Source organism: Hordeum vulgare, chromosome 7H (assembly GCF_904849725.1).
Source record: "Hordeum vulgare subsp. vulgare chromosome 7H, MorexV3_pseudomolecules_assembly, whole genome shotgun sequence".
In the NCBI taxonomy this organism is placed as follows: Eukaryota; Viridiplantae; Streptophyta; class Magnoliopsida; order Poales; family Poaceae; genus Hordeum; species Hordeum vulgare.
Window position 1 is genome coordinate 148,453,026 of NC_058524.1, and position 16,045 is coordinate 148,469,070.

At 45.6% G+C, this 16,045-nt stretch overlaps 1 protein-coding gene across 1 annotated transcript; it reads right to left on the reverse strand.

Moving 5' to 3' along the window:
* Nucleotides 1-535: 535 nt before the first annotated feature.
* On the reverse strand, nucleotides 536-2,512 carry LOC123409738 (U-box domain-containing protein 41-like). Its single transcript, XM_045102599.1, has one exon. It carries the CDS (start codon nucleotides 2,285-2,287, stop codon nucleotides 665-667), a length of 1,623 nt encoding a protein of 540 aa, XP_044958534.1. The 5' UTR covers nucleotides 2,288-2,512; the 3' UTR covers nucleotides 536-664.
* Between the last annotated feature and the right edge of the window lie 13,533 nt (nucleotides 2,513-16,045).

The following is a 16,045-nucleotide window of genomic DNA, read 5'->3' on the forward strand; positions in this document are numbered from 1 at the left end:
AGACTGTAAGCTTATTGTCATGGAATATCTTTGAAACAGGTATTAAGGTCGTCGATCTTTTAGCTCCTTATCGACGTGGAGGAAAAATAGGACTATTTGAAGGGGCTGGAGTAGGTAAAACAATACTGATCATGAAATTAATCAATAACATTGCTAAAGCTCATGGGGCGTATCCGTATTCGGTGGAGTAGGGGAATGGACTCGTGAAGGAAATGATCTTTATATGGAAATGAAACTCAATGCTTTCTCTAAAGCATACTTGGTTGTTTTACTCATGTGAATTTTAAGCAATCGGCTAGAGTTGCTCTTATGCATCAGTGCTTGTGCTCATCAAGGGTAGAGCAGGTATATTCAATATATAGATGACTTCATGAATAATCCCGGATCTGCAAAAAGGATGGTCAGCCCTAGAGATCTAAGGTATATTTTCTTTATTTTAATATAGGATATCTCTAACTATGGTTTGATCTAGATCTAAGCCTTTTCTGGGAAAAATAATAATATAAACAAAGTAAGCACAAACATATGCTCCAGATTTCAACTGCACAATTGTCTTTAATTTTACCATTCATTCAAAATGACAGACCAAGCAGGTAAAAAGGAGCACTGCATGAATCCACTGCAACGATTGACAACACAGCAACACCTAGCTCAAGAACTAAAGCTAATCGATGCATACTGATCGCCAGTGGTGTGAACTTGACAGCTTCGATGCAGGAGGTGCTCCCCAGCTCGCAGCGCGCCGCCGGCGGACCGGCAGGGACGACGACATGGTGCCACTGTCATCGTCGTTGCGTTCGCTGTTGCAGAAATCATGAAGGCCTCCGCCGTTGATGTCGCCCAGGCCCAGCATTGCTCGCAGTGCCTTCCGCGCCATGTCCTTGTGAACGCCGGGGTCCGCTTGCTCGGCGATGAGGATGAGGGGCCGGTCGGCACCGGCCGCTCTGGCGAGCCCCCGGAACCGCGGGCTTCCCTTGCTCATGTCGTACAATGCCGCGACGCACCATTCTTGAAGCTCCGACCTGTGAGCGTCGTTGGAAAGGATGACGGAAAACGTCGCCACGGCGCCGGCGTCCATGAGCGCTGTCCGGCCCTCAGCGCAGGCGGCAATGTTACAGATCACCATGAGGGCTAGCCTGCGGATGGGCAACGGCTCGTTGGAATCGGACGAGATGGAGAGCAGGTTCTTGGCGGCGCCCGGGGCGCGCGCGAGCTTAGACTGGTTAACGGCGGCGAGGGAGAGGTGGAGCAGAGCCATCCCGGCATCGCGGCGTGCTCGCGGGGCATGGTCGCCGGTGGTAAGGAGTGACAGAAGTGGAGGCAAGGCGCCGAGCACGCCGATGGCGGCGCGGTTGCCCTCGTGGAGGGCGAGCCCGAACAGAGCGCCTGCCGCGTGCTCGCACGCCTCCGGAGCGGCAGCGCCCAAGCCGGCCACCTCGACGAGCGCCGGCAAGACGCCCGCGCGGACGATGGGCACCCTGTTCTCCGGCTCGAGGGAGAGGTTGGCCAGTGCAGCGGTGGCGTCGGCGCGCGCCGCGGCGGAGTGGCGCGCGGACAGCAGCACGCGACGGAGCGCAGCGAGCAGCTGCGGCACGCAGAGCGCCCGCCTCCTCGGCGCGCTCTCCCGTGTCGCCCGTCGCAGCGCCGCCATCGCTGCATCCACCTCCCACTCATCTCCTCCCCTCACAGCCTTCACTGTCAGTTGGCCCGCTTCCTCCTCCCCCTCACCAACCCGCAACGACTCCGTTTCCTTCGCGCACGCCATCTCCAGCTGCTCCACCGCCGTCATCTCCGACGACGACCGGGAGGAGGAGGACGACGTCGACGCAGCGGAGGCTCTGGAGGAGCAGGAGAGATTAGAAGACGACCTGCCTGGGGGCCGCGGAGTTGGAACCGCGCGTAGCACGGCCTCCCGTGCCGCCGCGGCGGAAGGGGCCGCAGGCGGTGCGCGTCCAGAGCGCGCGCTCCAAGTCCGGATGGCCGCTCCAAGCGCGTCGTTGGGTATGGGAACCACCCCACCCGATGCCGGCGAGTCTCCCTCCAAGCCAGGTGGAGAGACGAAAAGCTCCGCGCATGCCTGGATGCAGGCGCGCTCGTACGTCCGCCCCGACGGTAGGATCACCGGGTCGGACATGGGCGCGCCCAGTATCGGGCAGAGGAACTCCCGTGGCACGTTCTCCTCCTTGTCCACCGGGGACAGGGTTGCGGGGACGGACGGCGGCGGCGGCGGCGGTGGCTTGGAGTGGAAGGGCAGAAGCTTCCAGCGCCATGCGCGCGCGGCACCCATGCTTAATTATCAGCTAGGCGGCAGCGGCAAGCAGAGCAGCGGCGCTTTGGTGCTTTTGGTGCAATAATGGACGGTGGCTCACCCTCACACCTTTGCTTTGGCTGGCTGGAGCCGTGTGCTCGCCGTCCTTTTCGGGCGTTTATGTATTGTGGCTTTGGCGACAGTGGGACGTGACTTAGCCTGGAAGGGATCGGCCATCGGCGATTAGGTACTGACATTTGCTCTTTCACCAATGGATCTGCATCACAAACAGAGCCAGGATAGATACTTGGCAAAGTATGTTCTTGAACATTCTTATCGCCTTTTTACAGGCAAATAGCTCGTTCCATTAACAGAGTGTCGAGCAAATCGTGACCATACGGCTTCGTGCGAAATTGGTGGAAACATGCTCTGTTGTTTTGCAGGGACAAGTGCATCTCTTATGTCCTCTTTGCTTTTTTTCCGTTTTTTTTATTTAGTTCATCTGTAGCCAATTTTTCTGTAAAAGAAGAGCATTTTGAAATCTTTTCCATTAGCCATTAATAGCAATATCGAAGAAATATATCTGCTTTTTGAAATAAACCAGTTAAACTCACGTGTGATGAACGTAAAAATAATACGGATGAGATTTCTGGTTTCCATGGCTCAGGTCATTCGCTATGCAAGATGCAATTGGTTTTCTACTCCCTCCTTTCCTAAATATAAGTCTTTTAACAAATTCTAATAGAAGACTATATACGGAATAAGATGAATGAATCTATACTCTGAAATATATTTATATACATCCGTATCTACTCTAATAATGGAATTTTAAAATGAACTTATATTTAGGAACGGATGGAGTATTAACCCACCTAGGGTATGAAAACAAAGATTGACTTCCTCAATCAAATGATTTATGTATCACCAAAGAAAGGCATAAGAATGATTATCATTGTCTGCTAGTAGTGAATACTCCCTCCGTTCCTAAATATAAGTCTTTCTACAGGTTTCCCTAATGAACTACATACGAATGTATATAGACATACTTTAGAGCATAGATTCATTCATTTTGCTCCGTATGTAGATCGCTAGTGAAATCTCTTAAAAGACTTATATTTAGGAACGGAGGGAGTACAAGGCAAGCACAATCGCGATACAAACATGATCACTTGCAGGCAATTTAGGAACAACGTTCTTTAAATAGCCAACTAATTTCTTGCTTGGAATTATTTTTTTGCCCATTTGCTTATCATTTGTAGGATTTGTTGTTCATAAAGTCGCTTCTCTACTAAGGGAGAAAGGGGGCGATGTTTGAGTGAGGATGAGAGAGGGACAAATGTTTCCTACCACTAGTGGTAGTTATCCTCGCGTGAGTTTATATGTTTTATGTAGTATTTGTTAAATTCGAAAGTATGTGCGTGTAGTATGTTGTATGTAAAAATAATTGAATAGTATATATCCTGTTTTTAGGTAGTAGTATATACTATTTTAGTATATTGTTTTATACATACAAATATGAAGGTATATTTCAAAATAGAAAAAAAATAAGAACCCACATACTATTATTTCATATAGTTTGCTTTGATCTTAGATATAGTATATGAACATACTTAAAATAATTAGGTAGTACATATACTACCACATGATAGAATATGGTACATGTGGGTAATTACCATTGGGTGGTAGGATATACATTGGGACATGTGGTTATAATGTCTTTTCCACCTGGTGGCATTGCCACCCCTCTAGCTTCCGTCCGATCCGTCTTTTGAGATTCGTGTAGCATTTTATAGGTCTGTCATTGTTTAGTCATCCATTTGTAAAATTGCACTGAGACGAGTTCATTAGCACTAAGTAGTACTAAGTAGTTAAATGTTGATAATGTATATACGCATGGATCTATTTTTGTGGAATTTTTTTGAGTTTATGGAGAACTTCTTTTAGGTAATAGTCTTAATCACAAACCAACTTTTTTATACTATTATAGAAAGTTAGTAAGTACTCCCTCCGTAAACTAATATAAGAGTGTTTAGATCACTATTTTAGTTATCTAAACACTCTTATATTACTTTACAGAGGAAGCATTTATCATTTTGACATTTTGATATCCCTAATGTGACATATACCATGCTGGAACTGTATACTACCATGCTTTATTAACTGAATTTTGATGGAGAAACGATGATAGCATAGTATTTGCATAGATCACAAGGCATGCATTGAACGGAGATAACATGGGGTGGCAATACCACCCACAGTGGTGGCATAGTCACTGGATGGTAAAGCAACACACCTATGATAACTTGCGACAAAACTAGTTAATTTTTTCGACGATGTAAATGTTCCTAAAAATTCTAAAATTTTTTACTGAAACATAGCACCTATGATAGAACATAATCCAATGGAGCGGATTTGAAAAATATGACTGTAGGTGTCGTGAACATAAAAGGAAGAGATACAATATATATTTTATGTCGAAGCAAACTGAAATGCTTGTTTTTTTAGGACACATAAATCCTAATTTTCACAATTGCTTTATTGGATCATTTTATTACATTACAGTGATGCTTCACTATTTATTTCATATGTTTGATAAATTTTAAACCCTTAAAAGTTATCAGAAAATATGAAATAAATAGTGGAGTATCATGCTAATGTAATAGGATGATCCAATGGAGCAATTGTGAAAATAAGGATTATTTGAGTCCTTGGCAAAAAAAAGCATTTCAGCTTGCTCTAACATCAATTTATATCGTCCTACTTGTTTTTATTGTCCACGACACACAGTCATATTTTTCAATTTGTTTTCGTTGGACCATATATATTCATCACCCACGGTGCATAATAAGTTATTTTGTGGCCGGGGTAATTTTACGACCGTTTCATAAAAAATACGTTTGATATATAAATAGTTACATTTATATTGGTTCACTACTTAAAATTGGGCATAAGAAAAGTAAGATATGAATTGTAGACCACAAAATTTATATTTATATGTATTGTTTGTATTGTGTTTTTACGTTAGGACAAATTTACGGATGTAAAAATGTGATATAGTATTGTAATAAGAGAATGGTGAAGAATAAGTATATACATAAGAGGGAGGGGGAGGGAGGGAGCGACGGAGAGAGAGAGAGAGAGAAAGAGCTATGGACAATGATCATCGTCGAGACAAATACAAACACGACACGAACACAATCATTTACACGGAGTTGACTGGAAAAAATTCCAAAAGTAGTTTGCTGAACTTCCAGACTGTAATTGGTCTAGGGGCAATGACGCAACCGGTCATATAGTTATAAAAAAGGTGACCAACAATATTAGGGCATATATCTCCCTAAGTGGTTTTGGTGATTGATGACAATGCATGTGCAGACTAATCGTGTGCATTGAGCATTTCAGATAACGATTCGGTGCCCCTCAGAGTCTTTCGAAGAAAGTTGCCTTCTACATTTTTTTCGGTAGATTTGAGTCGTAGGAAAGCTGTACTATTAAGAGGGGTCCGCTTAAAAAAGGTTAGGGTGGAATCGACATGTACACATCTGTTCTTTTGCACCACCTTTCCTTCACTTCAATGGAGCTCAGTTTGTTTCCCCTTGTTTGTGGAAAGTGAAAGCAGCAAGGCGCTTGTTTTCAGTGGCCAGCGGTAGTACCGCACGTGAAAGCGGTAGTACCGCTGTCACCAGTCTGTACTACGAGCACCTACGGTAGTAAGAGCGGACGTAGTTTTTTACCACCGCCCTCAGGCGGTAGTACCGCAACTATGTCCGATACTACCTTGTCGGATTTTTGCACAGCCGCGGCCTTGGTGAAGGTAGACACGGAAGTAATTTTTTACCTGCGTGTACCTCCTCTCGCAGTTGGATACTACCCTGCGGTAGTACCGCTCCGGCGGTTCTACCACTCGTTGCCGTGTGCAGTAGTTCCTCCCTCTGTCACTACCTTTTGGAAATATGCCCTAGAGGCAATGATAAAATAGTTATTATTATATTTCCCGTTTTAAGATAATCGTTTATTATCCATGCTATAATTGTATTGAATGAAAACATAGATACATGTGTGGATACATAGACAAAACAATGTCCCTAGCAAGCCTCTAGTTGGCTAGATAGTTGATCAAGGATAGTCAAGGTTTTCTAACTATATGCACGTGTTGTCACTTGATAAGTGGATCACATCATTAGGAGAATCATGTGATGGACTAGACCCAAACTATAAACGTAGCATGTGATCGTGTCATTTTGTTGCTATTGTTTTCTGCGTGTCAAGTATTTATTCCTACGACCATGAGATCATATATCTCACTGACACGGGAGGAATACCTTGTGTGTATCAAACGTCGCAATGTAACTGGGTGACTATAAAGGTGCTCTACAGGTATCTCCGAAGGTGTCCGTTGAGTTAGTATGGATCGAGACTGGGATTGGTCACTCCGTGTGACGGAGAGGTATCTCAGGGCCCACTCGGTAATACAACTTCACAAATAAGCCTTGCAAGCAATGCGACTAAGTGTAAGTCACGGGATCTTGTATTACGGAACAAGTAAAGAGACTTGCCGGTAACGAGATTGAAATAGGTATACGGATACCGACGAACAAATCTCAGGCAAGTAACATACCGAAGGACAAAGGGACTGACATACGGGATTATATGAATCCTTGGCACTGAGGTTCAACCGACAAGATCTTCGGAGAATATGTAGGATCCAATATGGGATCCAGGTCCCGCTATTGGATATTGACCGAGGAGTGTCTCGGGTCATTTCTACATAGTTCTTGAACCCACACGGTCTGCACACTTAAGGTTCGATGATGTTTTAGTATAGTTGAGTTATATGTGTGGTTATCGAATGTTGTTCGGAGTCCCGGATGAGATCACAAAAGTCACGAGGGTTTACGGAATTGTACGGAAACAAAGATTGATATATAAGATGGTTTCATTTGGTCACCAGAAATTATCGGGCATTACCGGCAGTGTACTCGTAGTGATGAATGGATTCCGTGTTGGAATTATGCCCTAGAGGCAATAATAAATATAGTTATTATTATAATTCCTGTATCAAGATAACCGTTTATTATCCATGCTATAATTGTATTGAATGAAGACTCATTTACATGTGTGGATACATAGACAAAACACTGTCCCTAGCAAGCCTCTAGTTGGCTAGCCAGTTGATCAAAGATAGTTAGTGTCTTCTGATTATGAACAAGGTGTTGTTGCTTGATAACTGGATCACGTCATTAGGAGAATCATGTGATGGACTAGACCCAAACTAATAGACGTAGCATGTTGATCGTGTCATTTTGTTGCTACTGTTTTTCTGCGTGTCAAGTATTTGTTCCTATGACCATGAGATCATATAACTCACTAACACCAGAGGAATACTTTGTGTGTATCAAACGTCGCAACGTAACTGGGTGACTATAAAGATGCTCTATAGGTATCTCCGAAGGTGTTCGTTGAGTTAGTATGGATCAAGACTGGGATTTGTCACTCCGTGTGACGGAGAGGTATCTCAGGGCCCACTCGGTAATACAACATCACACACAAGCCTTGCAAGCAATGTGACTTAGTGTAAGTTGCGGGATCTTGTATTACGGAACGAGTAAAGAGACTTGCCGGTAAACGAGATTGAAATAGGTATGCGGATACTGACGATCGAATCTCGGGCAAGTAACATACCGAAGGACAAAGGGAATGACATACGGGATTATATGAATCCTTGGCACTGAGGTTCAAACGATAAGATCTTCGTAGAATATGTAGGATCCAATATGGGCATCTAGGTCCCGCTATTGGATATTGACCGAGGAGTCTCTCGGGTCATGTCTACATAGTTCTCGAACCCGCAGGGTCTGCACACTTAAGGTTCGACGTTGTTTTATGCGTATTTGAGTTATATGGTTGGTGACCGAATGTTGTTCGGAGTCCCGGATGAGATCACGGATGTCACGAGGGTTTCCGGAATGGTCCGGAAACGAAGATTGATATATAGGATGACCTCATTTCATTACCGGAAGGTTTTCGGAGTTACCGGGAATGTACCGGGAATGACGAATGGGTTCCGGGAGTTCACCGGGGGGGGGGGCAACCCACCCCGGGGAAGCCCATAGGCCTTGGGGGTGGCACACCAGCCCTTAGTGGGCTGGTGGGACAGCCCAAGAAGGCCCTATGCGCCATAGGAAGAAAATCAAAGAGAAAAGAAAAAAAAGGAGGAGGTGGGAAAGGGAAGAAGGACTCCACCTTCCAAACCAAGTTGGATTCGGTTTGGAAGGGGAGACCTTCCCCCCTTGGCTCGGCCGAAACCCTTAGGGGTCCTTGGACCCCAAGGCAAGGCTCCCCCTCTTCCCCCTATATATACGGAGGTTTTAGGGCTGATTTGAGACGACTTTTCCACGGCAGCCCGACCACATACCTCCACGGTTTTTCCTCTAGATCGCGTTTCTGCGGAGCTCGGGCGGAGCCCTGCTGAGACAAGATCATCACCAACCTCCGGAGCGCCGTCACGCTGCCGGAGAACTCTTCTACCTCTCCGTCTCTCTTGCTGGATCAAGAAGGCCGAGATCATCGTCGAGCTGTACGTGTGCTGAACGCGGAGGTGTCGTCCGTTCGACACTAGATCGTGGGACTGATCGCGGGACGGTTCGCGGGGCGGATCGAGGGACGTGAGGACGTTCCACTACATCAACCGCGTTCACTAACGCTTCTGCTGTACGGTCTACAAGGGTACGTAGATCACACATCCCCTCTCATAGATGGACATCACCATGATAGGTCTTCGTGCGCGTAGGAAATTTTTTGTTTCCCATGCGACATTCCCCAAAAGTGGTATCAGAGCTAGGTTCATGCGTAGATGTCTTCTCGAGTAGAACACAAAAGTTTTTGTGGGCGGTGATGTGCTTTTTGCTGCCCTCCTTAGTCTTTTCTTGATTCCGCAGTATCGTTGGATTGAAGCGGCTTGGACCGACATTACTCGTACGGCAGCCTGCAGCAGCCATAGGGTTGTCTTTATACTAATGTTTGTGCTTGCAGATGCGTTTACTATTTTGCTAGGATGTAGCTTTAGTAGTAATAGCACGAGTAGCACGACAACCCCGATGGCGACACGTTGATGGAGATCATGGTGTGGCGCCGGTGACAAGAAGATCGTGCCGGTGCTTTGGTGATGGAGATCAAGGAGCACGTGATGATGGCCATATCATGTCACTTATGAATTGCATGTGATGTTAATCCTTTTATGCACCTTATTTTGCTTAGAACGACGGTAGCATTATGAGGTGATCTCTCACTACAATTTCAAGACGAAATTGTGTTCTCCCCGACTGTGCACCGTTGCTACAGTTCGTCGTTTTGAGACACCACGTGATGATCGGGTGTGATAGACTCAACGTTCACATACAACGGGTGCAAAACAGTTGCGCACGCGGAACACTCGGGTTAAGCTTGACGAGCCTAGCATGTGCAGACATGGCCTCGGAACACATGAGCCGAAAGGTCGATCATGAATCATATAGATGATATGATTAGCATAGGGATGCTTACCACTGAAACTATACTCAACTCACGTGATGATCGGACTTGAGCTAGTGTAAGTGGATCATGAACCACTCAAATGACTAGAGAGATGTACTTTTTGAGTGGGAGTTTAGCGAATAATTTGATTAAGTTAAACTCTAATTATCTTTAACATAGTCTAAGTCCACTTTGAATATATTTGTGTTGTAGATCATGGCTCACGCGACAGTCACCCTGAATTTTAATACGTTCCTAGAGAAATCTAAGTTGAAAGATGATGGAAGCAACTTTGTAGACTGGGCTCGTAATCTTAAGCTAATCTTACAAGCTGGGAAGAAGGATTATGTCCTTAATGCTGCGCTAGGAGATGAACCACCCGCTACGGCTGATCAGGATGTTAAGAACGCTTGGTTAGCACGTAAGGAGGACTACTCAGTAGTTCAATGTGCAGTCTTGTATGGCTTAGAACCGGGACTTCAACGTCGCTTTGAGCGTCATGGAGCATTTGAGATGTTCCACGAGTTGAAGTTTATCTTTCAGAAGAACCCCCGGATCCAGAGGTATGAGACCTCCGATAAATTCTATGCTTGCAAGATGGAGGAGAAATCGTCTGTCAGTGAACATGTGCTCAAAATGTCTGGGTACTCAAACCGTCTAGCTGAGTTGGGGATTGAACTCCCGCAAGAGGCTATCACTGACAGAATCCTTCAATCACTGCCGCCAAGCTATAAAGGCTTTGTGTTGAACTACAACATGCAAGGGATGAACAAGTCACCCGGCGAGTTGTTTGCGATGCTGAAAGTCGCAGAGTCTGAACTCCGTAAAGAACATCAAGTGTTGATGGTGAATAAGACCACTAGTTTCAAGAGAAACGGCAAAGGCAAGAAGGGTAATTCGAAGAAGAGCGGCAAGCCTGTTGCCAATCCGACGAAGAAACCCAAAGCTAGACCTAAGCCTGAAACAGAGTGTTACTATTGCAAGGGTATGGGTCACTAGAAGCGCAATTGCCCCAAGTATCTGGCTGATAAGAAGGCGGCCAAAGAAAAATCAGGTATATTTGATATACATGTTATTGATGTGTACTTAACCGGCTCTCGTAGTAGTGCCTGGGTATTCGATACCGGTTCTGTTGCTTATATTTGCAACTCGAAACAGGAACTGCGGAATAGACGAAGGCTGGTGAAAGATGAAGTAACGATGCGCGTAGGAAATGGTTCCAAGGTTGATGCAATCGCTGTCGGCACAGTTTCACTTCAGTTACCATCAGGATTAGTTATGAACTTAAATCATTGTTATTTAGTGCCTGCGTTGAGCATGAACATTATATCTGGATCTTGTTTATTGCGAAACGGTTACTCTTTTAAGTCAGAGAATAATGGTTGTTCTATTTCTATGAGTAACATCTTTTATGGTCATGCACCCAATGTGAGATTATTTTTCATATTGAATCTTGATAGTGATACACACATACATAACATTGAGACCAAAAGAGTTAGAGTTAACAATGATAGCGCCATATTTTGTGGCACTGCCGCTTGGGTCATATTGGTGTAAAGCGCATGAAGAAACTCCATGCCGATGGACTTTTGGAGTCACTTGACTTTGATTCACTTGACACGTGCGAACCATGCCTCATGGGCAAGATGACTAAAACTCCGTTCTCCGGAACAATGGAGCGTGCAAGTGACTTGTTGGAAATCATACATACCGATGTGTGTGGTCCGATGAGCGTAGAGGCACGCGGCGGATATCATTATTTTCTCACCTTCACTGACGATTTGAGTAGATATGGTTATGTCTACTTAATGAAGCACAAGTCTGAAACATTTGAAAAGTTCAAGCAATTTCAGAGTGAAGTTGAAAATCATCATAACAAGAAGATCAAGTTCCTACGGTCTGATCGTGGGGCTGAATATCTGAGTTTCGAGTTTGGTGCTCACTTAAGACAATGTGGAATTGTTTCACAGTTGACACCGCCTGGAACACCATAGCGTATTGGTGTGTCCGAACGTCGTAATCGTACTTTATTAGAGATGGTGCGATCTATGATGTCTCTTACCGATTTGCCGTTATCATTTTGGGGTTATGCATTAGAAACAGCTGCATTCACTTTAAATAGGGCACCATCAAAATCCGTTGAGACGACACCATACGAACTGTGGTATGGCAAAAAGCCAAAGTTGTCGTTTCTTAAAGTTTGGGGATGTGATGCTTGTGTCAAAAAGCTTCAGCCTGAAAAGATGGAACCCAAAGCGGAAAAGTGCATATTCATAGGTTACCCAAAAGAGACAGTTGGGTACACCTTCTATCTCAAATCCGAGGGCAAAGTGTTTGTTGCTAAAAACGGAGCTTTTCTCGAGAAGGAGTTTCTCTCGAGAGAATTGAGTGGGAGGAAGATAGAACTTGATGAGGTTGTCGAACCTCTCATCCCTCTGGATGGTGGCGCAGGGCAAGGGGAAACCTCTGTGTTGCGACGCCGGTTGAGGAGGAAGTTAATGATGATGATCATGAAACTCCGGTTCAAGTTTCTGTCGAACCACGCAGGTCGACGAGACCACGTGCTGCTCCAGAGTGGTACGGTAATCCCGTCTTGTCAATCATGTTGTTAGACAACAATGAACCTGCAAATTATGAAGAAGCAATGGTGGGCCCAGATTCCAACAAATGGCTAGAAGCCATGAAGTCCGAGATAGGATCCATGTATGAGAACAAAGTGTTGACTTTGGAAGTACTACCTGAGGGCCGCAAGGCAATTCAGAACAAATGGATCTTTAAGAGGAAGACGGACGCTGACGGCAATGTGACCGTTTATAAAGCTCGACTTGTGGCAAAGGGTTTTTCACAAGTTCAAGGAGTTGACTACGATGAGACATTCTCACCCGTGGCGATTCTTAAGTCCGTAAGAATCATGTTAGCAATAGCTGCATTTTTCGATTATGAAATCTGACAGATGGATGTCAAAACGGCGTTCCTTAACGGTTTCCTGAAGGAAGAATTGTATATGATGCAACCCGAAGGTTTTGTCAATCCTAAGAATGCTAACAAGGTGTGCAAGCTCCAGCGATCCATTTATGGACTGGTGCAAGCATCTCGGAGTTGGAACAAACGCTTTGATGAGGTGATCAAAGCTTTTGGGTTTATACAAGTGGTTGGAGAATCTTGTATTTACAAGAAAGTGAGTGGGAGCTCTGTGGCGTTTCTAATATTATATGTGGATGACATATTGCTGATTGGAAACAATGTAGAGTTTTTGGAGAGCATAAAGGATTACTTGAATAAAAGTTTCTCTATGAAGGACCTAGGAGAAGCTGCTTACATTCTCGGCATTAAGATCTACAGGGATAGATCAAAACGCCTGATAGGACTTTCACAAAGCACATACCTTGATAAAGTTTTGAAGAGGTTCAAAATGGAACAGTCCAAGAAAGGGTTCTTGCCAGTTTTACAAGGTACGATATTGAGTAAGACTCAGTGCCCAGAAACTGATGAGGATAGAGAGCATATGCGCACCGTCCCCTATGCTTCAGCCATAGGTTCTATCATGTATGCAATGATGTGCACTAGACCGGACATTAGCCTGGCCATAAGTATGGCAGGTAGGTTCCAGAGTAATCCAGGAGTGGATCACTGGACGGCGGTCAAGAATATCCTGAAGTACCTGAAAAGGACTAAGGAGATGTTTCTCGTGTATGGAGGTGACGAAGAGCTCGCCGTAAAAGGTTATGTCGATGCAAGCTTTGACACAGATCCGGACGAATCTAAGTCACAAACCGGATACGTATTTATTCGTAATGGGGGTGCGGTAAGCTGGTGCAGTTCCAAGCAAAGCTTCGTAGAAGATTCTACATGTGAAGCGGAGTACATGGTTGTCTCGGAGGCGGCTAAGGAGGGTGTCTGGATGAAGCAATTCATGACGGATCTTGGAGTGGTGCCAAGCGCACTGAATCCAATAACCTTGTTCTGTGACAACACGGGTGCCATTGCCTTAGCAAAGGAACCACGGTTTCACAAGAAGTCCAGACACATCAAACGATGCTTCAACCTCATCCACGACTACGTCGAAGGGGAGGACGTAAATATATGCAAAGTACACACGGATCTGAATGTAGCAGACCCGCTGACTAAACCTCTTCCACGGGCAAAGCATGATCAACACCAAAACTGTATGGGTGTTAGATTTATTACAATGTAATTCGCATGATGATGTGAGGGCTAGATTATTGACTCTAGTGCAAGTGGGAGACTGTTGGAATTATGCCCTAGAGGCAATAATAAATATAGTTATTATTATAATTCCTGTATCAAGATAATCGTTTATTATCCATGCTATAATTGTATTGAATGAAGACTCATTTACATGTGTGGATACATAGACAAAACACTGTCCCTAGCAAGCCTCTAGTTGGCTAGCCAGTTGATCAAAGATAGTCAGTGTCTTCTGATTATGAACAAGGTGTTGTTGCTTGATAACTGGATCACGTCATTAGGAGAATCACGTGATGGACTAGACCCAAACTAATAGACGTAGCATGTTGATCGTGTCATTTTGTTGCTACTGTTTTTCTGCGTGTCAAGTATTTGTTCCTATGACCATGAGATCATATAACTCACTAACACCGGAGGAATACTTTGTGTGTATCAAACGTCGCAACGTAACTGGGTGACTATAAAGATGCTCTATAGGTATCTCCGAAGGTGTTCGTTGAGTTAGTATGGATCAAGACTGGGATTTGTCACTCCGTGTGACGGAGAGGTATCTCAGGGCCCACTCGGTAATACAACATCACACACAAGCCTTGCAAGCAATGTGACTTAGTGTAAGTTGCGGGATCTTGTATTACGGAACGAGTAAAGAGACTTGCCGGTAAACGAGATTGAAATAGGTATGCGGATACTGACGATCGAATCTCGGGCAAGTAACATACCGAAGGACAAAGGGAATGACATACGGGATTATATGAATCCTTGGCACTGAGGTTCAAACGATAAGATCTTCGTAGAATATGTAGGATCCAATATGGGCATCTAGGTCCTTGGACCCCAAGGCAAGGCTCCCCCTCTTCCCCCTATATATACGGAGGTTTTAGGGCTGATTTGAGACGACTTTTCCACGGCAGCCTGACCACATACCTCCACGGTTTTTCCTCTAGATTGCGTTTCTGCGGAGCTCGGGCGGAGCCCTGCTAAGACAAGATCATCACCAACCTCCGGAGCGCCGTCACGCTGCCGGAGAACTCTTCTACCTCGCCGTCTCTCTTGCTGGATCAAGAAGGCCGAGATCATCGTTGAGTTGTACGTGTGCTGAACGCGGAGGTGCCGTCCGTTCGGCACTAGATCGTGGGATTGATCGCGGGACGGTTCGCGGGGCGGATCGAGGTACGTGAGGACGTTCCACTACATCAACCGCGTTCACTAACGCTTCTACTGTACGGTCTACAAGGGTACGTAGATCACACATCCCCTCTCGTAGATGGACATCACCATGATAGGTCTTCGTGCGCGTAGGAAAAATTTTGTTTCCCATGCGACGTTCCCCAACATTCCGGGTATTCATCGGGAGGGGCCCACCCACCCGGGAGTGAGCCCAGTGACCCTAGGGTTGCGCACCAGCCCTTAGTGGGCTGGTGAGGCCAGCCCAATAGGGCCATGGCGCCACAAGTGGCAAAACACCAAAGGAAAGGACAAAAAAGGAAAGAGGGAGGTGGGAAGGAAGGAGTGGACTCCTTCCCCCAAACCGAATTGGCATGGGAGTCCACCTCCTCCCTTTGGCCGGCGCACCAAGGGGATCCTTGAGCCCCAAGGCTAGCCCCTCCCGTCCTCCTATATATACTGGTGGTTTGAGGGCTTTTGAGACACAACTTTGCCACGTGCAACTCAAACCTATACCACGTAGTTTTACCTCTAGATCGGATTCCTGCGGAGCTCGGGCGGAGCCCTGCAGGAGTAGATCATCACCACCATCGGAGTTCCATCACGCTGCCGGAGATCTCATCTATTTCTCTGTCTCTCTTGCTGGATCAAGAAGGCCGAGATCATCATCGAGCTATACGTGTGCTGAACGCGGAGGTGTCGTCCGTACGGCGCTAGATCGGAACGGATCGTGGGACGACGGTGATTTGAATCATGAAGTTGTACCACTGCATCAACCGCATTTCTTAACGATTCCCTCTTAGTGATCTACAAGGGTACATAGATCTAATCTCCTCTTGTAGATGGACATCATCATGATAGGTCTTCGTGTGCGTAGGGATTTTTTTCCCATGCAACGTTCCCCAATAGTGG